The sequence below is a fragment of the Octodon degus genome, unplaced genomic scaffold (genome assembly GCF_000260255.1).
Source record: "Octodon degus isolate 3935 unplaced genomic scaffold, OctDeg1.0 scaffold00015, whole genome shotgun sequence".
NCBI classification, from domain to species: Eukaryota; Metazoa; Chordata; class Mammalia; order Rodentia; family Octodontidae; genus Octodon; species Octodon degus.
Genome location: NW_004524591.1, coordinates 15,030,567 through 15,055,970, shown reverse-complemented (window position 1 = coordinate 15,055,970; position 25,404 = coordinate 15,030,567). Strand labels below are relative to the sequence as shown.

Sequence of the window (25,404 nt, the reverse complement as noted above, 5' to 3'; positions counted from 1 at the left end):
ATTATGGGGCCAACGAGGTAGCTCAGCAGACTAAAATGCCTGCCTAGGCAAGTTTGATCCTTGGCACCATGTGCAGTGCCAGCCCCTCCCATAGGGCAGGCTGAGCCAAACACCAAAAAAAAAAAAAAAAAGAACCAAAATTATGATCCAGTGTCCAAGTGCAAACTAATCTTCAAACCTGTACTTAAAAATACCCTATTTATGTGTATCTTTTGGAACAATCATAATGGCCACTCTTTACATAATCACTTGATATGAAATAAATAAACAATGTATTTGCTTTTCTTCCATTGAGTATTTAACAATGGCAGGGACAGCTTCTCAGAAGTATCACTTCTGAGATTCATTTCTCCTTTTTCACCTCAAATGGTGACTCTTTAAGAAGTTCTGTAACTCATTAGGCACATATGTCAGTTAAAGAAATACCTTGAAGGCAGGGGCTGTATAGCTCAACGGCATGAGCACCTGCCTGGCAAGCACAAGGTCCTGAGTTTGAACCCCAGTACCTCCAAAAAAACCCCCAAAAAAAGTACCTTGACAGTTCTCATTTTGCTTCTGGATTCACTTCATACCTCTGATTCCTGACATTTTTCTTTCTCTTAGTGTTCTGTCAATTAAAATATAAGTGTTTTTGTTGTTGTTTTTATGTATTTAGTACAGGGTCTACAGGGTCTCACTACATAGATCAGACCCATAGTGATTTTCCTGTTTTCAGCCTCCTAAGTGCTGGGATTACAGACACATGCCACAATGCCCAGTCTCAGTTGCCATCTCAAGGTGCCCCGGAGGCAGGGCCGACGTGGCACATCAGGGATCGAACCCCCCAGTCCCTGTGCTCTGCCTGAGCAGGCACTTTAATCCACTGAGCTATCTGGCCTGCCCTCTTAAAATATAAATGTTTTTGTTGTGATCTTTCCTTTAATGTGCCATCCAAATCTACCAGCTAAATTTAACCCTCTGAATTTGGGATTAGACACTCAAATTTCTATGCAGTGACTTCAAAATGAGATATTAACTCATCCATAGGAAATGTATCTTTCCCAAAAAAATAAATAAATTACTTAATTTTCTGTGACTACAGATTGCAGCACCAGTCATTCGAGCATTATTCTCTCCTAAGGAAATGTGGTTTATTTAAGCTTTAAAATTTCATGGGGGGGGCAAGAGGAAGTAAAAAGAATTAAGATGTGTTATATACATGTACCAGATCTCCTTGTTGGATGTAATCATGTACTAATAAACATGTACTAATGAACATTAACAATTTTATTTTAATTGATTCCTTCGGTACAACATTTTGAGTATAATAAAGCTAAGTTGTAGGACTGGGTAGCAGTGGGGGGAGACTAAAAAGTGAAACATGACATTTACAGATTGCGTTTTTATTTTAAATGGATTTTTTTTGCAACTTACCACCTTTAGGTAGATGCCAGCCCACATGATTAATTAACATTTTCTACTGGCTCATCTTCTGGGACAATGTAATATACAGGGGTCAGATGTGCAAAAATCAACTCATTCATGATTTAAATGTAATTTTTACAAACTTAATTATTAAGGCTTAGATTTCATTAATCACATGAGTTAAATATTTTTCACTTGTCATGTCTCCTACTAAAGCATGTCTGTTGATCATAGTCAGAGAGCTGGGTGGGCCTTTGAGGTCTGAGGCCTGCATGCCAGCATCTCTTCTATAGCACCCCAAATAAGTGACCCCCAGGATTCTCTATGACTAGTTAGTGCATAGGTGAGTAAGCTTTTTCTGTAAAGAGCCAGACAAATACTTTACACTTTACAGTTTGTCACAGTAACTCAACTCTGCAATTACAAGACAAAAACAGACTGTAAATAATATATAAATGAATGGCCATGGCTGTATTCCAATAAAATAGTATTCACAAAGACAGATGGTAGGTTGGCTTTGGCCTGTAGGGCACAGTTTGCTAACTCTCTGATCTAGTGATTTTATGAGATAAAACAATCCTGAGTGTTATTTCTTCCTTCAGCATTTATCACAGGGAAATTAAGCCAAACTCTGTACTGGTATAAAGAAAAAAGTAGCCCACAGTTCATGCTTGTCTCTGAGCTCTCCTGGTTCCTGAAGAGCTTTCCCATGATACCTACCACTCATGGTATATTAGAGTCCACAGCATATTGTTCTTGTTCTTACACGTCACTTCTTGCCATGACTCTTCACCATATTTCACATTTGTGAGGGCCACATCAGCTTACTAACAATTTGCATGTCATTCCTCTTTTCAGAGCCCTTAAGATCTGAGTAAGTTCCCAAATTTTTTCAAATCCAAGCTTTGTGGAATTCTCTCAACTGTGACCAAATTGCCAGGATGAAGATAGGGTAGCACTTTACAGTCTCATGGTCACTTGACTTTGGGTTCCTGGCTCCACTTACATTGTTTCTATCCAGCAACACATTGGCCCAGATGCAAAGCAATTGGTCATTTTCCTTTAGAGACTTTGTCCCAACAGCATGAGCCTGCTAAAACTTCACTGCTCCTTTATAATATTAGTACTAGTCTTTTATGATATTCCCCATTTTTAAAAAAGTCCTGGTCATCTGTAGCCAAGATCATTGAATGAAGAAATCTTTTCAATAAACAGTGCTGGAAAAAATTGGATGTCCACATCCAAAAGAGTAAGTTGAACCCTTGTCTCATGCCATGTATAAAAATTAGGTCATTATGAATCAAAGACCTAAATGTAAGGGCTGGCAAGGTAGCTCAGCAGACTAAGTGCCTGCTTATACAAGCACAGGGACCAGGGTCCGATCCTCAGCACCACATGCCAAACCAGCCCCACCCCAGGGCAGACACCCTGAGCCAGCTGGACACTGGGCATGGTGGTCCATGTCTGGAATCCCAGCCCTCGGGGCTCTGAAATGGGGATCACTACAAGTCCAAGCTGCAAGACCTAAGTGTAAGAGATAAAACTCTTAAGAAAAAATGGAATAAAACCTCATAATCTTTTCTGTGGGACTTCTTAGATACAACACCTAAAGGCACACAATAAAAGAAAAAAAGAAATTGAACTTCATCAAAATTAGAAACTTAGGCTGGGGAGATAGCTCAGTAGAATAAGTGCTTATCTGGCAAGCGCAAGGGCATGAGTTCAATCCCCGGTTCCTCAAAAAAAATAAAAGTAAAAATTCTTTGGGGCCAGGGAGATGGCTCAGTGGAATAAGCGCTTCCTTGCAAGCGTAAGGGTCTGAGTTCAATCCCCGGTTCCTCAAAAAAAAATTGTTTCCAGTCTTGGGGGGAAAAAAAATAAAAACTTGTGTTTCCAAGGATGCTATCCAGTTAGTGAAAATAAAATGTATGTAAGTGCCTGTGATCCCAGCACTTGGGAGGCTGAAAACAGGAGGATCACTATGAGTCTGATCTGTGTAGTGAGACCCTGTACTAAATGCATAAAATAAAATAAATGTATAGAATGGGAGAAAATATTTTCACAGCATGTCTGATAAGAGGTTTGTGTCCAGTGTCCAGCATATGTTAACATAACTCAACCTATTAAAATACACAAAGGATCTGAATAATATTTTTCCTAAAAAGATATACAAATGGCCAATAGTAACATGAAAAAACACCCCATACACTCAGTCTCTGGAAAAATGTAAATCAAAACTACAATGAAAAATCACTTCATACCCACTGAAATGATTGTAATAAATTTTCTCATTTTTGACAATATAATAGGTGCTGGCAAAATGTAAATAAATCACAACCCTTATACAGTGTTAGAATATAAACTAGACCGGCTGCTATAGGAGAGTTCTACATTAAACACAGAATTACTATATGACTCAGTTATGCATTTCATCCATTCAAGGTGACATCATGTATTCTCAAGAAAATTAAGAACAAAAATTCAAACAAAAACAACATAAGTGTTCCTAGCAGCACTATTCATAAGAGCCAAACATCCATCAACTGATAAACGGCTAAACAAAATGTGGTACATTCCCTATGGTAGAATAAAACAGCCATTAAAAGGAATAAGTACTGATATGTTACAACATGGATGAACCTTTAAAGTATTATGGTAACTGAAGCTGAAAATGCAATACTACATATTAAGACAGGCATGGTAGCACACACCTGTAATATCAGCACTTGGGAGGCTGAAGCAGGAGGACTGTTGGGAGTTCAAGATCAGCCTGGGCTACAAAATGAGCTCACGGCCAGCCTGAACTGCATAACGAGACCTTACCTCAAGACAGAGACCACATGTAATGTGAAATGTCCGGAACAGACAAACCTGGAGAAAAAGTAGTTTAGTGGTTGCTTAGGGCTGGGTGCGGGCAGCAGGAATAGGTGAGTGAAGGCCCAGCAGTGAAGGGTCTCTTTGAGATCATGAAAATGTTCTAAAGTTGTGATGGTTGCACATCTGTAAGTAAAAGTCATTGAATTACACACTTTGAATTGATGAATTCTGTGGCATGTGAATAATAGTAAAGCTGTTTCTAAAAAATAAATACAACTGTTTGGGGAAAAAAATATCCATAGGAATTCAGCAATTTGACGTAATCCTTTTAGCCATCCCATGATATCTTAATAACCAGAGTCTATCATAATCACCCCTGAGAATTCTGTGTTCTTGAAATGTGATATGAACATAATTAGTTGTCGCTGAGTGATTTCACAAGTTTCTTTCCCCACAGGTATCAGGAATTCAGGGAGTCACTCCCACAGTGTCGGCTTCCATGGGGTGCTGAGAGGGAGTATGGGGGGATGATTCCAGTTGCACTCCCTGAGGAGCACAGGCCCAAATGTGAACCTCCTTGTGTCATGGGCAAAGGACATCAGCATTACGGATTTGGTGGAGAAATGCATCCAAGGTACCTAAGCTTTTGGCCACTCTATAATGGTCATTATTAATTTCTAGTCAGTCTTTTTGCTTGAAGACAGTTTTTTATTATTTATGAAAACAGATGGAACAGATAATTATGTGATTTTTAATTGTGCAGCAAAAAGTGTGTTTATGAACTTTTTGCTGTCCTTAGAGATATTAAAGTGTTGTGATTAGAAATTCTGATTAATCTAATTCCCTCACTTACCATATCTTACTAAAAGTAAATGGGAGTGAGAGAAAGGGAGAGAGACATTAAATGTAAAATGATTTTAAGCAAAGAGCTGGCCTAATTTCTACAGATGCTCTTGGGTTTTGGAACTTTTGATATGTCATTTGTTCTGCAATTTTTACTATAGTCATGAGAACTTGCTAGGCACTGCTGTCAAGTATTAAAATATTTCAGTAATAATTTATGATGCTTAAATTCACTTCTAGAAATTCTGTTCAAAACACAAGTTAAGCGAAGCAAAAAAAAAGTCAAAGCAGTAAATGTCACATTAAATATTTACTATAGATCTATAGATTATGAAATTTACTCAGAATCAAACCTACAGGGCCCACTTTCACCAGCTGTACTGAACTATCCTGGTTACCTGGTTTACGGACAATCTAGTCAACTACGTTTTCGTTGCTATTTTTTATTAGTATCTTTCTGCAATACACAGTGGCTGCTTTCACTGTGTGTAGCTGGCACAGTACGCCTTAATTCTTTCTTATCCCCTTCCTGACCCTCTTCCGCCTCCCTCCATGTCTTGGTCCCCTTCCTATTTATGCACTCTATCTCCCTATCTCCTTTACCCTTTTATTTTGCTCTTTTATTCATTTATACAGTGGTCCAGCACCGATTCGTGAACAACCAAACTGTTCACAGACAGAATATTTGGCAAAATTTTGGTTTGATTTGTAAACTCGGTATCAAGTGACAAACATTACTATGGCCATCTTTTCCACATGAACATGGATCTGGCCACCTTTTCCAGAACTGTGGAACAAATTAAGTTTGTGAACCAAGCTACTATTGTATTTTGGGTTCCTCATATCAGAGAAACTATGCAGTATTTAATGTGTCTCATTTGTTTCACTTAACATTATGGTTTAAGGTTCATCCATTTCCTATAAGTTACTAAATTGTTTCCTGCTTTATAGCAGAGCTTTTGAGGTAAATATATCTATAAGGAGAACTCTTCTAAAGGAGCATTAGCAATGTTTACTTACCCATGATGTTCTAAATGAGGCTAGTCCCCATCTATTTGAGCATCCATTCCCTGAAAGAATGAAATCACAACATGACACCAAACAATAAAAGGGGAATGGTCTTGTCCCATTAATTTTAGTAAGTGGAAGCCAAGGAAAGAAAATTATATGCAGTTTATTCTACTCTTACTTTTTGTTTCCCAACAAGGTGTTTGGAGTGGGACAGTTCTTTGTACCAAGTATTCCATGATGGTTAGTAACCCTGGCTCTTTGCCTATGGATACCAGTAGCACCCTTCATTCATGGTGACAACCAAATAAAACCACCCCCACCCCCACATATTCCCATATTCTCCCTACAAGTGTCAGGGCCCAAGGAAAAATCACACTATTGATTGACAGTCATTACTTTTAACCCCATTCCCACATTCCAAGTGCACAGTGAGGCAAGTTGAGTCTGCAAAATACTGCCATTCTCCAACTGAAGAGACTATTCAAGTAGAACACTTACTAGTTAGGTTGAATATTTGTTCTTATTTTTGAGTTTCATGTATGGCCATTTACAGTTCCCTTTTTTTTTTTTTTTGGTACCCAGAATTAAACTCAGGACCTTCTGCTTGGCAGGCAGGTGATGGTGCCACTGAGTTGCATCCCCCACCCTACATTTCCTTTTCTGTTCTTATTCTTTGCTCATTTTTACTGCTTTTACTTTATCAATTTGGTGAGTTCTTAATGTTGTGAAAATCAATCCTTTATATATTATCTGTATTTCTTGTTTTTTTTGATTTTTTTTTTTTTTTTTTTTTTTTTTTTTTTTTTGGCGGAACCAGGGATTGAACTCAGGCCCTTACACTTGCCAGGCAAGCATTTATTCCACTGAGCCATCTCCCTGACCCTTAGTTGAATTTTTTATGGTGTCCTTTGTCTTTAAAAATTTCCTTTTACCCTTTAATTTTAAAAAATCTTATTTAAACTGGGCATAGTGGTGCATACCTGTAATCTCAGCTCTCACAGACCCCAAGGCAGCACGATCAAAAGCTTGAGCCCAGCTCGGCAGCGTAGAGATTTAGGGAGAGCCTGTGTCAAAATAAAAAATAAAAAACGACTGGGTTATAAAAAATAAATAATAAAATAAATAAATAAAATAATTAAAAAATTTTAAAAAAAACCTCAGTGCAAAGCCCTTGGTTCAGCCCTAGCACACACACAAAAATAATTTTTTTTTTTTTTCTACTAGCAGTTGAACTCACGACCTCATGCTTGTCACGCAGGCACTGTGCCATTCAGCTATACCCTTGGCCAAAATAATAATTAATTAAATTAGGTGAAATATTTAAAAGGCCTTACCATCAAAGAAAAACATTCCTTTACATTTTCTATTAATATTTATATATATTTTTCCTCAATTCTTTAGATTTCATTTGGTTCATTTGTTTGTTTCTTGAGACAGAGTTTCACTATGTAATCCAGGCTGGCTTTGAACTCACTATGTGGCCAAGGCTTGCCTCAGACTCACAGGGATCCTCCTGCCTCAGCCTCCTGAGTTCTGAGATTACAGACATGTGCCACCACACCTGGCAATTTTTTAGATAATCTGAAATTATCTTTTTTTTTTTTTTTGGTGGTACCGGGGATTGAACTCAGGTCCTTGCGCTTGCTAGGCAAACACTTATTCTATTGAGCTATCTCCCCGGCTGAAATTATCTCTTTGAATAGTATCAACTAATGATACATTATTTTCCAAATGGATAGTCAATGTTTCCTGTAAAAAAAAAAAAAAAAAAAAAAAACATATTTTCAACTAATTTAAAATGCTTTTTTGTATACTGAATTTTCATATATTCATGGTTGTATTAGCAAATATATTTTATTGTCTCCTCATTTATACTGTCTTAAGTAGATATCAACTTAATCTTTTCTTTCATTTCAGAAAGCTTCCTGTAGAACAGTTCTATTACTTGACACAGAACAAAAAAAGTGACATCTATGGAAATGATTCTTTGTAAGTCCAGAGATTTTCCCCTGGCTTATGTTAAATTAAATAATATTTTAAGTAAAAATAAATTACATGAGAAATTGCAAAAACTCTACATGGGGACTTTTGAGAAACAAATTCTTCCTTTTTATTAAAATAAATATCACTGATAGTAGAAATCAAGACTAAACAAAAAGGTAAATAAATGAAAACTAACAGTTTCTGCCGTCAATCTGTTTAATCTAGTAAGAGTATTTCCTTAAGAGTCGTAGCAAATGCCAGTGTCCCTCAACAATTTTTTTCATTAGAATTTTATGAAAAGAGAGGTATGTTATGATCACCTACAAATAACTCTCAAAAATGACTCCCTTTATAATTTTCAGCTGTCATCCAAGTAAGAAATACTAGTTAATGGGCTCTATATTTAAAATATATTATTTTCCAGTTATGTACATTCCTTAAAATAATTTATTGCATATAACACAAAATCATAAATTATTTTCAAGTTTAAAAAAAGACAGAACTAAGTGATAAAAAGTATCACTTTTTTTTACATTACTGTGATTTGTTACCTGTTTATGGGTTGAAAAGTTAATGCAATATAGGATGTAGCCACTAGAGGGAACCAAAAAGCCAGAACTTATGTTTGCCTGGGCTTTATCCTTTTGAGTGTAGTGAAGTTTGCGAAGTAAATGTGGAGCGTGGCAATAGGATGAATTAAGTTTCTCTTTTTGGTATGGGGAATCGAACTGGGGACCTTGTTCTAGCCAGGCAGGCACTTGTGCCTGTGAACTATATCCCCAACCCTCATCAAGTTAGTTTGGATCAAGAAAGTGGTGTCTCTCAATATTTGTTACTTTCCTTTTATTTCTTCCAATTTTGAAGAATCTTTTTAGAAGAGATTTCCTTGTATTTAAAAAGATTTTTTTTATTTACAATCAAACTAATTTTAGTCATAATTGTCAATATCTTAGTAAACTTTGTCACAGAGGCACAATTCCAGATAATGGTAATATTTTGTATACAGTGGCCTACCTAGTAACTCTGTCCCTTGCATTGGCATTATTCATGGCCAGCCTCCATCTCTCCATCTCAAAGCAGGCAATGATTTTTTTTAGTTCTCCTCACATTAACTCAGAGTCCAGTTATATAAACTTTTATGGCTCGGTGAATTATATGTTTATGATGCATTATAGGATAATAAAATTATATGACCACCATACCACTTTGTAGTGACTATCCTCTGGCATGGAGGAAAAGTCTAAAAATTAATGTATTAAATGTACCGATTTTTACTATCTGATAGAACTGTGTTCATTTTTCATGTCTGAAATCTTTCAGTCTTAGTTGCATTGGCTGTAAGTCAAACTGCCAAAGTCAAATGTAAGGCATATCCATCTTTCTCTAGTAGTCGCTTTCCAGGACTGTGGCGTTATTTCTTGGCAAGCACAGTTCCAAGTAGCTAACAAAAACACAACCTTGGAATGAACCAGTTCAGAAAGGGCCTCTAGGAGCTTTGTCAGTTTTATTGTATCCTCTCTCTACTGACTGGCCTCCATTTTCTATGATGAGAGGCCAGCAACCCTGGGCCAAGGGAAAAAGTGCACCTGGTACTTACATATCCTGTCCAAGTGGTAGGCCATATGCAGTCACCTCAGGTCACACTGTTGCATCACGTGGTTGATGCCTAGCTCAGGGCTCTTTGGGCTGCTGCCTGGTTATGAGGGTGAAGGTCACTGAGAACCAAAGCTTTCTTATCAGTACATGTTGCCAGCCCCTGTACTGTCACTGTAAATGAGAAATGCACAAAGGCTGATGACAGGGGCTGAAGTTAGAATAAATAGAATGGAAGAACTGACCAACAGGCAACTGTGATAGGAAAAGTTCCATATCAGTCTGTCTTACCAATATGGACACTTCCAAAAAGTTAATAAAAATATTCTAATGACAGTTTAGTTTGAAAATGGGATAGGTCTTTATTCTTGAGCAGGATTGCAGTAGAAATATAACTTTAAAGTCTTTAATTTACTTTAATATTTGTTTCCTGTTTTTATTCTAGGTTGCCCAAACCACCAAATTCAACAATAGAGTAAGTATACAAGCTACATTTTCCTCCTTTCTTGTTATAATAAACTAGAATAAAAGTGTAAATCATGATGATTATATTACTGAGCTTAAACACCCAAAACACTCTGTAAAATAAAGTCTCTAATCCTTTTTTTTTTTTTTTTTTTTTTGGAACCAGGGATTGAACTCAGGCCCTTGTGCTCACCAGGGAAGCGCTTATTCTACTGAGCCATCTCCCTGGCCCTCTCTGACCCTTTAAAAACAAGAATTAAAAGCAAATAAAATTTTGTACTGTATATTCTAAAAACCATGAAATTCACCTGTTCATCTTCTTCATATCAGTTATGAAAGTTATTCACTGATAATGAGGTGTGATTTTTTTAAAAAATAAATTTGGTGTTGATTTGTTGAGCAAAATTCAGAATTTTTCATGTTTTATGCCATATGTTCCATAGAATGTTAACTTCATGAATATAGGACATTTGGGTCCTGTCATATCCCCAGGGATTAGGAGAGTATCTGCCACAACAAAGGGTCCAAATAAATATTTAATAATTTTTTTCATTGTATTTCTTTTTCTTCTGTTTCTGTTTTATTTGCTCAATAAATCGTAGGGAAATCTGCTCGCCATATCCAATCGAACACCCATATCATACACACACCTCTCGTGGTGCCATGTTCCCGACCTTCACGTCCCCAAAGGAGCTGTACCCAGACATTAAAGCCTGCACCCATGGACCATTTCCTCCCACGGTGCCAACCAAGGCTTATGATACAACAGTTTTGAAGACAAGAGGTAAACTGTGACTTGAAATCAAAATTGTGTTAATTCTTATTATTGCAGTTTATTCAGTACTAAAATTAAAACAGGGAACACGAAGGACTCAAGACACAAACGTGTAACCAATCATAGCTTAGAAAGTTGTTTTCCGCTCTGGGTGCCCTGCTCAATCAGTGGGGACCCTCTCCCAGTCCAGTTAATGCAGACTGTAGACGATCCTGGCCTTTCTACTTTCTTTTTCTTTTTTCTTTTCTCTTTTCTTTCTTGCTACAATAGAAAATTTTATTGGAGAAAAGGGATGAAGAATAGGAATGGGTGGAATGGGACTGGGGATATAGCTCAGCGGCATGAGTGCCTGGCAAGCACAAGGTCCTGAGTTCAACTCCTGGTACCCCCCCCCCCAACACACACACGGAATGGGAGGAATGGAGAAAAGGAGTAGCTCCTAAGAGGCAGAAGGGGTTTTCTACTCAGCCTATATGATAGAATCGGAAACCAAAACTTTGTTAAGTTGGTTGTCTTTAAGTTTAATGTTTTCAAATTATGGACTGCCAGGGCTAGGGAGATAGATCAGCAGTCTAAGTGCCTGCCTGGCAAGCACAAGGCGCAGGGTTTGATCCCCAGTCCCACATGCTGTGCTGGCCCTGAAACCACGTGTGGTGGCACACACCTGTAATCCCAGTGCTGGGGAGTTTGAAACAGGAGAATGGCTACAAGTCTGAGCTGCATAGCGAGACCCTATACCAAATAAATAAAAAGATTTTAGGGATTGCCATTAAAGTAAGGCAGAAGGTAATGGAAACAGTTTCTCAGGATCTCTGACTACCCTGAAGCATCTTCTCTTACCACAAACTTCAGGGTTTTCCTTGATGTATCTTATTAGAGAGAGCACCAATCCCCACACTAATCCCCATACCAGTCACTGAGACCCTCCACACCAAGCACCTCCGTGCTCACTTAGCAAACCTGCAAGTACATGAAAACAAAAGGCCTGTGGACGGTTCTGAAGCTACTACAGCAAGGCTAACTGAAGGTGCAGGAATGGATTTAGTCTGTGAAGTGCTGTAGGCGTATGCACAGTTCAAGCAGTGGTCCTATAATGTAGTTCCTCTGTGCGTGAGTACTTAGGCAGAAAGGCAAGGACAGAATGCTTCCATCACCAGTATCAACCAACCCTAGGACCTCAAAGCAGGCACAATAACATCTGGAGGTTGGGATTCTGGGTCTGCCACGTACTCACCATGGATCACGAGCAATTCTTCTCTACCTCTGTTTCGATCCATAAAATAGGAATATTAGTACCACACCAGAGATGACAGAGATAAATCCTAGCGGTTATCTTTATTACTCTCACGTAACCCGATGACTCCATATGGGTACCCCATGCTGAACTCCTCTATTAACTCCCAGACCAGTCGGCACTGATCCAAGGCACACAAGCTGTATCAGGTATATTGGCTGTCAAGTGTTGCTGTCATGCTTAGTCATAGCACACCAGTGAGACAAGTACAAAGGTTCTCAAGACACAATACCTACATAACAGCAGTTTTTATGATCTTGTTAGGGAAATGGTCAAAGTAATTCCCTCTTTTTTCATTCTGAATTAGATAATTTGGGAAATTATATGAAAGCAAGCAGTCATAGAAACATGGGTTGAATTCATAAAAATACCCTTCTGGGCAGGCAAGATAGCTCAGTGGACTAAAGCTCCTGCTTAGGCAAGCTCAGGCAGGAAAGGGACTGTTGTTCAATCCCCAGTATTACACACTGCGCCAGCCCGGCCCTCAGGATGGGCTGAGCCAGCCACAAAAATAAATAAATACATAAATATACCTTCACTGCAGTCATAGATAAGGGACTAAAGAAACAAATTCCCTTCTTAGTTTTCTACCCTTCCCAGCATCTGCTTCTCTCTGACCAAGTCAGTAACACTTAGGAGATTTTAAAAAGATGAGTCCTCCTTAATAACTTATAAAAAGATCTTTCCAGAAACCAGTACTATTAAGTTTTCACTTACCTACACCTACTTGCACATTTCTTTTATTAGAAATCTCTAGCCTAGAGGTTAATAGTACAGGCTGTGGAGCCAGAGTGCCTTATTTTAATCTCTACCACAAGCTGTGTTCGTCTTCTGTGTGCCCAAGTTTGTTTGTTCACTGACATGGAAATATTGGTACCTTTCTTTTAATAGTGATATAGAAGTGAATGTGCTGATTATAGATAAAACATTTGTAGGATGTACTGTGTACACGTAGTAAGTGTTCAATAAATGCCAACCTTCATTCTTACTGTATTTGAGAATAGGTGTTCAGAGCATTCTTTAACTTACAAGTTACAATGAGACCAAGCCAGGCTCATGTGGTACAGCTTATCAAATTGCAATCCAAAATCTAAGAATTAGTATTATTTAAAATATTCTCTCTCAATACCTTTTTGGTAAACAGGCAATAACTCTATTTTTGAAAGCTCTTGATATGTAGGCAGAGAAAAGCCAAAGCAGGTAGTAAAAATGCAAGTGCTGAGCCTCCAGAGACCAGGAGGAGGATCCTGAAGGTTTATAGTATACCTGAGGGCCTCTCCAATTAAGCACTAGTTCCCTCTTACTGCTGAAGATGGTCAGGCTTGAGACTCACTCTTTGTGGCCCCCATGCTGCTCCAGAAAGGGCTTAGGCTTCGGCAGCAGGCCTCATACCTCAGAGCTGTAACCAGGGGATGGGGTTTAGCTCAGCAGTACAGCATGTGCTTAGCCTTAATTATACAGCTAGTGTGTTCCCCAGCATTTATCTCTAGCTCATATTGTATCTATATATTGCATTCATAATCTTATTAAAAGACTTATCTATCCAGGTTAATAGTGCTTTCTTGAAATTTTCAGGTAATCCTTACAGATACGAACTGCTTGATTTCCCCATGGATTCAAAGAAGAAAGCATTAACTTGGCCGGGTCAGGATGTATATTATGATGTAAGTATAATGTGTGTTTAAAAGAGAGTAATTTGCATGTTTATCCAACAAATTTTTAAGGAATTAAAGATAGGTTGTGCTATTTGCTGTTTAGTGAAAAATGAAATTTTGACTGTGATTTGCATGTTTCCATTTTCTTATCTGGTTTCAAATACTGTATTTTGGTAGTTACAGAAAACTTCCACAGTTACTTAACATACACACACACACACACACACACACACACACAAAAAAAAAAAAAAAAAAAAAAAAGATGGTAGGGAAGTGCTGTACTTCACACACTGTTTCCCTATCCCTATTAAGATGTATGGTATATCCAGTATTACATATATGTATAGAGTAAATGGAGATTTTCAGAAAGATTTATAAGCTATTATTGTTCTAGATTGTTAGTGCATTGCATTAAGTATAAAACAAAACAGTAGCCATCGTTTATTGAGAAATTACTATGTACTGACCACCTGAGATATGTCATATTACCTTATAATAACTTCATAAGATTAGTATCAGTCCCATTTTAGAAATGAGGAAACTGAGGCTTAGAGTTTGTAACTATGTTGTGATCACATAGCACAGGTTTGTGAGACTGATTTTTGCTCTTAACCATTACACCACCTGAATAGAAAATTTTAAATCATGAGAGAAATATGTAGACATTTGAAAATAAAAATAGATACCATTTAGTGAGCAGGCAGTACCTTTGGGAGAGGCAATACCAAGAGTTTTCAGTATATGATCCCTTTGCACTAGCAGCCTGGGAGACAGGCAAAAAATAATTATGATATGTTGGGAACACTGGAGATTTGGAGAAACTGTTATGGTAGCCACCTGGAGGTCACTGGAGTGTTGCAAGGTGATGCCTGCAGTAAGCAATTTCCTATTTGTTTTTTAAAGTTATATGTCAGAACAGTCTTTGAGGAATCACTGAGTATATTCCATCTATTCCATTCTATCGACCCAGAAATATGGGAAGGTATTTTCAGACCACCCTGACATCACGTGTTATAGTCAGACTCTGTAGGACAGCCCCGTCTTAGCACTGCTCTCTTCATGTACGCCTGTCTGCAGCTGCCTTGAATAGCTTCCCCTTGCCTGACATAAATCCCAAGGCTCTGAGTTCAGAGACCCTAAAGCATCTGGCCTTACTTCCTGCCCTACAGCCCGGCCGCTCTGGCTGGGCCCTGAGTAGGCCCACAGCAGTTCTCTCTCCTGGAACACCTGTCAAAACTTGCTCATTCTCCAAGCTTAAACTGTTGTTTGGAAAAAACAAACAAACAAACAAAAAAACCTGTTGTTTGTATTCTTTAGTACAGCAAGAACCAAGTCAGAAGATCTGCATTCTAGGTAGTCCCCGGTTGCCTTTTACTGACTCAGTGATACAGCTGGAAGCACACTGTGTCTCTGCTCAAAATTTTAATTAATATACAGTTGCAAATTTTAGTAAACCTGTCCTACAATATAGCACTGTAATACATAAAACATTACTCCAGCAGAAGTGCTCTGTCCTCTCACTTTTACCACGCTTTCTACAACCAGAAGCTTTTCATATCTATCTTATATTTCAACTAAATTACATGCTTTTTTTTTTTTTTTTTTTTTTTTTTTTTTTTTTTTGCGGAACCGGGGATTGAACTCAGGCTCTTGAGCTTGCCAGGGAAGCACTTACTCCACAGAGCCATCTCCCCGGCCCTTACATGCTCTTTGAGGACTCAATATATTTTGTATATGCCCACTTCATGTTTTGTATGTAAATATTTTTGACTGATTTGATTCTTTGTCTTCAAATGTTCAATTTCACTAGTTGTTGCGGTACAGGAACTGCGCGCAGGCCCGTAAGCCTGCCAAGCAGGCGTGGCGCTGCTGAGCTGCATCCCTGGCCTGCTCACACTGTCTTAATCGGCTCTCCCTAGACTGTTGTCAATGTTTCAGTTTCTCTTTCTCTTTCTCTCCCGTTTGTGCTCTCTCTGTGCTCACCCTTTAGCCCCAGCAGGTTTTGCACTGCCCTAGACAAACAAATACAAACAAAATAGATAGTGTTTTATAGGAGTACTTCGTGGCTCACCTTTAATTTCTTTTTTTTTCGATCTTAAAGGACAGTGCCTTGTTTGTGTCTTCCACTTTCCTACCTTTTTACCCCTTAATTGGCAAAGGTAGTCAAAAGAGACTTTAACTCTGCACTTGTTAAAAGAGAACTTTTTAGTCCAGGAGTACCTTACCACTGAACTACATCCTCAGCCCTTTTTATTTTTGAGACAGGGTTTCTCTAAGTTACCCCAGCTGGGCTCAAGAACTCCCAATCCTACTAGTGACCTTTTGTAATGCTAGAGTAGCAGGGCTGAACCTTGGCTGCTCTTAGAATCACCAGGGACACTTTGAGAACTCCCTGTTCCCCACGTGCTCCACATTCACTAACTCATTCTTTGAGGGTGGGACTCACAGCAAGAATTCCTGCAGGGACTAGAAGCGTGTTTTTATGGGCTAATACTCTTCTTGCACCTCCTACACCCAGAGGAGGAGGAAGGACAACAATACTGGCCCCCGATAAGTAGTTCCTAATATGTGTCACCTAGCCATAAAAACTCTAGAGACTGTGTTTTAATATTTTTCATCCAAGTCTATAAAAAAGTGTATACAACACATTAATAATGAATGAGGGGTCTAGAGAGACAGTTCAGTGGCATAAGTACATACCTGGCAAGCGCAAAGTCTGGAGGTCAGTCTCCAGTACCACACACACACACACACACACACACACACACACAAAATAACAATAATAATAATAATGAATGAGGGCTGGGGATGTAGCTCAGTGGCACAGCACTCCCTGGCAAGCACAAGGTCTGAGTTTGATTCCTGATAGCAAATAATAACAACAATGAATGGATTGTAAAGTGGCGCAGCTCAGCTCCTGGCTGTAAAACTTATTACTCTATGATCTTTTTTTGCGGTACCAGGGATTGAACTCAGGACGCTGCGCTTGCCAGGCAAGCATTTATTCTACTGAGCCAACTCCCTGGCCTGATCTTTGTAATATACTTAATTCTCTAATATCAATTTCCTAATAGATGAAGCAGGAGTAATAATAAAATCAACTTACTAGAATTGTCCTGAGAATGAAATGTATATGAAAGCTCCTATGACCCTATTAATACATAAGCACATAATAAATATCAGGTGCTGTCAGTATTTATTCACTTATTCCAATGATTATACTACACAGTTTACCTAGCAACAGTGATAAATTGGGTAATCTTAGAAAAGTATTCCAGATTAAGAAGGCTGAACCTTTTAACATTGAGATGCTAGGGCTTAATTTTAATAGAATATTTTAAGGGGCTGGTGAGATGGCTCAGTGGTCTAAAGCACCTACTTAGAACAAGCTTAGCATAGCACAGGGACCGCGGTTCAATCCCCCAGCACCACATGCCAGCCAGCCCCGCCCCCTGGTGGGCTGAGCTGGCCACACACACACACACACACACACACACAAATAAATAAAAATTTAAAAAATAGAATATTTTAAAAGTCAGCTTGACCTCCTTTCCCATTACCAGCACGTGAAACCTGTACCTCAGGACTCATTGAGCTATGTGTACTGCTTTCCTGTCCTGACCCCAGAGCTGTCTTGTGTGCTGTCTTTTGCCTGGCCCTGTTTTCCCCACAGTCCTTACTAATCACTGCACTTCTCACTCTTAACTAGGACCACTCTTGCCACCTCTTTCTCTTGTCCTAACCATTTCCATTAACAATCCAACCACCCATACCATTTGCTTTCACAACTGGAAAACATAAACAGGTGTTAATATCTGACTCTTTCCAGCTGTTTATGTCATTACTTGTTCAAGTGGCTGGCAACTTTAGTCCTATTCCTCAAGAGCAGAGGTATCTAGTCTTTTTTTGATATAAGTCATTAGAGTGAAATTTAACTTGTAATCATCTGTGGAGTAAGATGAGATATAATCACAGAGGTGTCATAAACATCCCTAAGAGACTATGTGAAATGTTCTTTAAAACTTATGTGAACCTATTTATTAACATAGTCATTCAATCTTTCTTAAACCTCAATATTCAGCTAGACCCCTAGGTTCCCCCTAAAACACAGCTTACTTTATTACCCAGAAAAAGAGCTGAGCTACCTGCCCCATTTCAGACTAAAATGCCCTTCACTTTCCCAGAGTCCCCATTCCTGGGACACAGTACTTTCTCCATGACGGCACCCACAATCCAAACTCATCTTCAGACGGCAATAATGGATTCAGTGAGCATTTAGGCATCTCTTTTGAAAAAGTACCATCAAAAAAGAAAAAGCATCATCAAATAACTGGATACCCATATGTGGACCTCTCCATTACTGCCAACACCCTGTGCCCATCTCCCATTTATTGGCCTGGGATCCAGAATGGGAAACAATGGCACTCATGGTCCCCGCCACCCATGCGTTGTGACTCAAGACTCTGAGTCTGCCCGCTTCCCTGTTCCATCTCAGCACGCTCTTCTGCACCCTCCTTCCCTTTCCCTCCCATATCCTAAGTAGAAACCAAAAACTTTTCTGTTACAGTCTCTTATTTGTTCCCTCTGTCATATTATCCTATATCCTATAGAATCTCTTTCTTTATCCTATATATAAATTAACAGTGTTTCTAATCATAAATTTTTAGTGTGAAAATGCTGTTAATACCAATGTCAGTACAATTAAATGAAATATTGCCCAATAAGGAACCAGTGTCCCAAGATGCTAAAGTCTATACAGAGGGCAACATGGTCTCCAGGACAACACAGTCTTCATAAAAACCTATTTTTTATGTTACAGGGCCAACCAGATAACTCAGCAGATTAAAACACCTGCTTAAGCAGATGCAGGGACCAGGGTTCAATCCTCCCCACCCCCGAATGCCATGCTGGCCCCACTCCCAGTGCACGCTGAGACTGAGACGAATGAGACCAGGCGAATGACACTAGACGTGGTGGTGCACATCTGTAATTCTAGTGCTTGGGAGGCTGAAAGCAGGAGGAACACTAAAGTCCAAACTCTGTAATGAGACCCTGTAGACCCTGCACTAAATACATTAAAAAAAAAAAAAAAACTATTCATGTTGCAAAAATAGCTCAGCGGCATAAGTGCCTGCTTAGGAAGTGCAAGGGCCCAAATTCAATCCCTCGTTTTAAAAAAAGAAAAAGATAAAAACACCTAAATAAATAAACCTGGTCATGCTCGTTATGAACCCCTAGATAAGTCTCATCATTCAAAATTAGAGACAAAGGGTCGGCCAAATAGCTCAGCCGATTAAAGTGCCTGCTTAGGCAGAGCTCAGTGGCCAGGTTCGATCCCCGGTGCGCTGTGCTGTGCAGTGCTGGCCCTGCCTGTGTGCCACGCTGAGACTGTGATTGAGACTGGGTGTGATAGCACACACGTGTAATCCCAGCTCTTGGGAGGCTGAAAACAGGAGAATCACTACAAGTCAAGTCCAATCTGTGTAGTGAGACCCTGTAAACCCTGTACTACATACGGGAAAAAAAAAAAATTAGAGACAAAGAAACCTGTACTTTAAGTTTTTTTGGTTTGTTTTTTTTTTGGGGGGGGGCTCCTTTTTTTTTTTTTTTTTTTTTGGTGGTACGGGGGCTTGAACCCAGGACCCTGCACTTGCCAGGCAAGTTCTTATTCTACTGCACTATCTCCCCCAGGCCCCTGTACTTAGAGTTTTTATACACTATATTACAACCCATATGATTTTCTAAGATTTTAGTGGCAATTTATTGCCTAACCCAGAGCCCTTGGAATCTTGCACAAAGTTTTGCATGTAACAAGTATTCAGTAAATCCTCATGAAATGTAATGAGCTACATGTATTTCATGGCCTGTGTAGGAAATGTAGCCAAAATTTATATAGCATTATTTCTATAAAAGTGTATTCCAAACTCAAGAAACACTGACATCACTTCTTAATAAACTAACGCCGTGGCAGGAACTGAAATTCCTTTCTGCCTGGACTCATCTTCCTTATCAGATACAAATTGCCCTGGGCATGCATGATTGCCACCAGCCCCTCTCACTGTCACAGAATAACATCGCCTTAGTGTTCTAAAATTAAGCAGTTGTCCGCCCACATAGGTATCCTTACTAATTTAAACTCCCTTCCCAAGACACTGGACACTACACTGAATTTCACATTTCCTGTCCTCTTTTCTCAGACCCTAGACTGCATTTCAATGAGCCACTGCTCTCAGTTCAACCAGTACTTGGGAAAAGTCCTTCTTTATTTCCAAGTTAGCTGGCTATATAAATAATTGAAGAGATAAGGGGAACAGAGAGGGCATTCTTTATGCCTGAATAAGCAAGCCATGTACTGTTTGTTGAAGGGCTGTAGAAGGAGTTATTTAACATTTCCTGAAACAGGCTTCCAAGTATCTTTTAGCATGACACTTTGTATAAAATAGGATCACTTCAGCCCCACAGGGGTGCTAGTAGTGCCATCTTTCTTAGGCCCAGTAGCTTTATAAGGGCCCTACACTTTAAAGGGCCCAGCTCTGCATATACAGGTGCTTAAACAATAAGGTCTGAGGGTCATCTATCAGAGAAAAGATGATTTCTAAATAACTAGACACTGCAATGAAACTCATTCATTCATTCATGTTTACATGTATACCTCTTTTGAAAATGAAATAAAACTCCATAGTTATAGCCGAAGGATGAAAATTGAATTTGAGTAACTTAATAACCTGCATCAGAAAATGATAAAAGATAAGTGGTTTCATTTCAGGCAGGAAAGGAAAAATGGCACTCAATTTTGGCTAAAGAAAGCTAAGAGAACCACAACACCCACTGTATCTCTAATAAAATTTTACGAAGCCAGAGCATCCAGGAACAATTCTCCAGCATAAATTATCAGAGGCTTTTAGAAAAGACCTCATGATTTCTTTGATATTATAAGTAATTCTAAATATGGCTACAAGGGCCAGCAAGATAGCTGAGAGGACTAAGTGCCTACTTTAGCAAGCACAGGGACCAGGGTTCGATCCCGCATGCCTTGCTCCTGGGGCACAATGAGCCAGCAAATGAGTCCCTGGCATGGTGATGCACCCCTGTAATACCAAAGCCGGGGAGGCTGAAAACAGGAGGATCACTACCAGTCTGAGCTGCATAGTGAGACCCTCTACCAAATAATAAAATGAAAATAAATAAATATGGCTACAGTTAACAGCCACTGTGCTCAGATTGAATATTGGTAATTAATGATGGAAAAAACCTTTACCTCAGCCTGGACTTTTCTTTGCCTCATTTCTGCTGAGACAGTGAATCAGCTCCTACTCTCCTAGATGACATTAACAGAAATCATATTTATGTTTATATTCTAGTTTCCTAAATGTCTTGAGAAAAATAAGCCAATGTTCTACCCAAAACCACCTAAAACCTTTGCTCCTAACACATCTTTAAACTCATGGGATGTTATGAATTCTGCAAAGGAAGCCAACATAAAAAGGAATCTTGAAAGGTCACATTGGATTACTTCATACAATCATGATTTTACAGGTATGTGTCCACATTAATATAAGCAATGGTGACCACAAAATTGGAATATGAAACCAAGGACAAATGGAGTCACAAGCTTTCATGTCTAATACTTTTCCCTGTGCTGCAATCTAAGTACTAATTCAAACAAGAGAAATGGTACCTTTCTCTTAAATGATAGCCAGGAGGCAGAGTTCATTTTCATTTTATTCGTCCTATTACAAAGTTTTCTTGTAAAAGGTAACTTAATTATTCTTCATTTATTCTACCAAAATAATAAAACTGTTTCCATTAAGGTCTGGGACCCATGACCCCCCTTGAACTGGATGATTACCATGCAAAGGAAGTAGCAGCCCTAACAGGACAGACAGAATTTGACCCACTGCCTGTAAGTACCTGCAGTTAGCCCTCCACTGTCTGTGGGGAGAGCAGCCAAGTGTTGAGCCCCTTCTTGCTTTGCCCACTGTGTATCCCTGTCATGAGTACTGGAGCCCATTCTAGCAAAGTGAAAATCTAACTCATTTTAGAAGCTCATTCTGAACTTAATACTCATCCTCACTATTTTAAAAAGGTTTTTTAAGGGCCTGCCAGGTAGCTCAGTGGATTAAAGCACCTGCTTAGGCAGACGCAGGGGCTGGGAGTTTGATCCCCGGCCTGCCGTGCCGGCCCTGCCCCCAGGGTGTACTGACACATTGAGACTGGGCATGGTGGCCTGCGCCAGTAATCCCAATGCTTGGGAGGCTGAAAAACAAGAAGGATTACTACAAGTATGATCTATGTAGTAAGACCCTGTAGACCCTGTTCTAAATACGTAAAAATAAAGTTTCTTCTTCACAGTGCAGTTTTTCAAACAGATTTTCTGTTATGCTACTATTGCTAAAATAATTTCCAAAGAAATTGGTGTACAAAAGACAAGACCTTAACTAGTAATTTAATGAGATTCTTAATAAATTCTGGATCTTTGCATATTTCTGTATCTTATACATTATCATTGCTTTTAAAGAAACAAAGACTTCTTCCCAATATTCACAGTAATTGAAAGTTGGCTAAGTTATCGTCAAAAGCCAATAAATTACTGCCTATATCAGTAGTTTTGCTAGGGAAGTGCTTATTCCACTGAGCCATCTTCCCGGCCCCATACACCTCTTTTGAAAATGAAGTAAACCTCCATAGTTATATCTAAAGAATGAAAATATATTTCTATAGCATAATATTTATAAAACATCTCAAACAGGCATCCTATTTGTAACATATCTCAAAAATAAGCATGGATAGTGGCTGAAAGAATAGCTCAGTGGTAGAGTATGTGCTTAGCACAGATAAAACCGGGTTTAATTCCCAGCACCAAGTAATAAATAAAAAAGCACAGGCATAAAACCTCAGACCAGTGCTTCCCAATGCATAGCATGTCATTTTTTTTTTTTTTTTTTTTTTTTTAACATATTTAGTACAGGGTCTACAGGATCTCACTACACAGATCAGACTCAGTGATCCTCCTGTTAGCCTTCCAAGCGCTGGGATTATAGGCGTGTGCCACCACGCCCAGTCACAGTTGTTGACCCAGTGCACCCTAGGGGCAGGGCTGGCACAGCACACAGGGCATCGAACCCTAGTGGCTTAGGCAGGGTGCTTTAGTCCACTGAGCTATCTGGCTAGCCCTTTGCATGTCATTAGTCTCAATAGTACCTGAGGGGCTGGAGAGATGGCTCGGTGGTCTAAGGCACCTACTTGGAACAAGTTTAGCAAAGCACAGGGACTGTGGTTCAATTCCCCAGCACCACATGCCAGCAAGCCCCGCCCCCTGGTGGGCTGAGCTGGCCACACGCGTGCACACACACACACACACACAAATAAATAAATAAATTTAAAAAAAAAAATAGTACCTGAGCCCTTTGTTTTAAAATGCAGATTTTTTTTTTTTTTTTTTCAGTACTGTGCAGGGGATCAAACTCAGGACCTTGTACTTGCCAGTCAATAAAATGCAGATTCTTAATCCAAGCATGGTAGTACACACCTATAATATCTGTGATCCCAGCACTCAGGAAGCTGAGACAGAAAGATTGTTGCAAGTGTAAGACCAGCCTGGGCTACAGAGTGAGCTCAAGTCCAGCCTAAAGTGCATAGGAGATCCTGACTCAGATCAATCATCAGATTCTTGAACTGAAGGAATAGCCCAGTGGTACAAGACATGCTCTGGATTCAATCCTCAGCACCAAAAAGAAAAAGAAAATGCAGGCACCGGGGAGATACCTCAGTGGAATAAGCGCTTGCCTGGCAAGTGCAAGGGCCTGAGTTCAATCCCTGGTTCTGCAAAAAAAGAAAAAGAAAATGCAGCTCTCTGAGCCTCAGTGCGGGGTGTGTGTGTGTGTCTGTCGCCAGCTCAGCCCACCCTGGAGGACCAGCTGGAACAGCATGTGGTGCTGGGGAGCAAACCGAGGTTCCCGTGTGCTTGCCTAAGCAGACACTTTAGATGCTGAGCTATCTCACTGGCCCCAGTGCAAACCTTTTTAATCTGTCTTAGAAAATCAAGTTTAGGAATATTACTCTCTCAGCTCTGAAAAGGATTCTGATTCAACCAATATTGAAGAACCTTTGCTTTAGCCTCATAAAGAAGTTTTGCACCAGCTACAGTGGCACACACATGTAATCCCAGCACTTAGGAGGCTGACACAGGAGGATCATTGACAGTTCGACCAGCTTGGGCTACAAAGTGAGTTCAAGGCCAGCCTGAACTGCATAGCGAGACTCTGTCTCAGAAAGACCAAAAAAAAAAAAGTTTTTGCTGACATATTTAAATAACTGTCCACCACTGCTAATTCCTAGTATTGGTGATAGTTAAGATATTTCATCTCACTAATTCTTTTTATATATTTATAAGTTTGAATGCAAAGAGTTCTCATATAGAAAAGTTGGGCACAGTGGTGCATATCTATAATTCCAGCACCTGGGAGGTTGAGGCAGGAAGTTTAGTGCAAGGTCAAGGCCAGCCTAGGCTATGAAGTGAATTTAAGGCCAGCCTGAGCTGCCTAGCAGAAACCCTGTCTCAAAAAAACAAAAAGTTTATCACCAAATAAAAAAACATGGCTGTCATGTGCCGCTCTGCCTTGAAGCCAGCTGAGTATGGACTGAAATCTCCAGTAACTACCAAGATAAAGCAAGACCAATATAACAAGAAATGTAACTTCTGTATCGGGTGAAGCCCAAACTCCTTATCAAGATCCTTAAGCCCGAGAGCGCAGGCCCGGCGAGTGAGTGAGACCACCTGGGCCCTCCGGATCCTGAACAGACCCAGAGTGCAGGCCCAGCGGGGAACCCTTCAGCAGAACTCCCTGAAAAGAGGCTAGAGGCAAGACCCACCCAGCTGATTCAGGAGCAGAACATCTTCCCAGAGAGACAAAAGGGTTCACCTCTAACGCCTGCAGCAGAAAGTGGAGCACACAGCCAGAACCAAACAACACCCACCTGGAGGAATCTGAACTTCACAGATCTGGACCCCGTGCTAAGGTAATTAACTCTATCAAAGCTCTCCACCAAAGGTCAGAAGACAGTGGTATAGAAAATGACAAAGGGAAGGAACAAAATGCAGTCTCAGGCCCCAGGTCCACCCAGTACAAATGCAGAAAACACTAGCACTGAGGAAACTGGAAATCACATGCCAGATATCTCTGAAATAATAGTGTTGGCAGTAAAGAATCAACTGCAGAAAGGCATAGAAGAAATCAGATCAGAAATAATTTTGGAACTAAAAAATGTAGTGGTAACTATAATCAAAGAAGTACTAAGTGCTTCTAAAGAATACATTGATAAAAAAAATAGAGGAGAATATAAAAATGGTAGAACCCCTGAATAATTTAGGAAAGAAATAGTATCTATGAAACAGGTTTGTCCCAAACCAGCGGGTCAGTCAACGAAGGTCACCTGGGGGAGGAGCGGGGAATTGAAGAGGGGACAAAGAACAGGAGACGCGAGAAACGGTGGCAAGACAAAGGTTCTGATCAAGCCTCATTTATTTAGGGGAGGTTCTGGGTATATATAGGGGGTGATGGAAT

General features: G+C 39.6%; 1 protein-coding gene across 1 annotated transcript in view; it reads left to right on the top strand.

Annotated features, from left to right (window-relative positions):
• The window catches only part of CUNH7orf31 (chromosome unknown C7orf31 homolog), a 33,030-nt gene that overhangs the window by 4,638 nt on the left and 2,988 nt on the right, over window positions 1-25,404 (top strand). Inside the window, exons 3-9 of the mRNA XM_004626476.2 lie at window positions 4,679-4,855; window positions 7,993-8,064; window positions 10,097-10,126; window positions 10,719-10,900; window positions 13,761-13,849; window positions 21,202-21,376; window positions 21,652-21,743. Of these exons, the coding sequence (XP_004626533.1) occupies window positions 4,679-4,855; window positions 7,993-8,064; window positions 10,097-10,126; window positions 10,719-10,900; window positions 13,761-13,849; window positions 21,202-21,376; window positions 21,652-21,743 (817 nt within the window). The remainder of the gene's footprint in view (window positions 1-4,678; window positions 4,856-7,992; window positions 8,065-10,096; window positions 10,127-10,718; window positions 10,901-13,760; window positions 13,850-21,201; window positions 21,377-21,651; window positions 21,744-25,404) is intronic.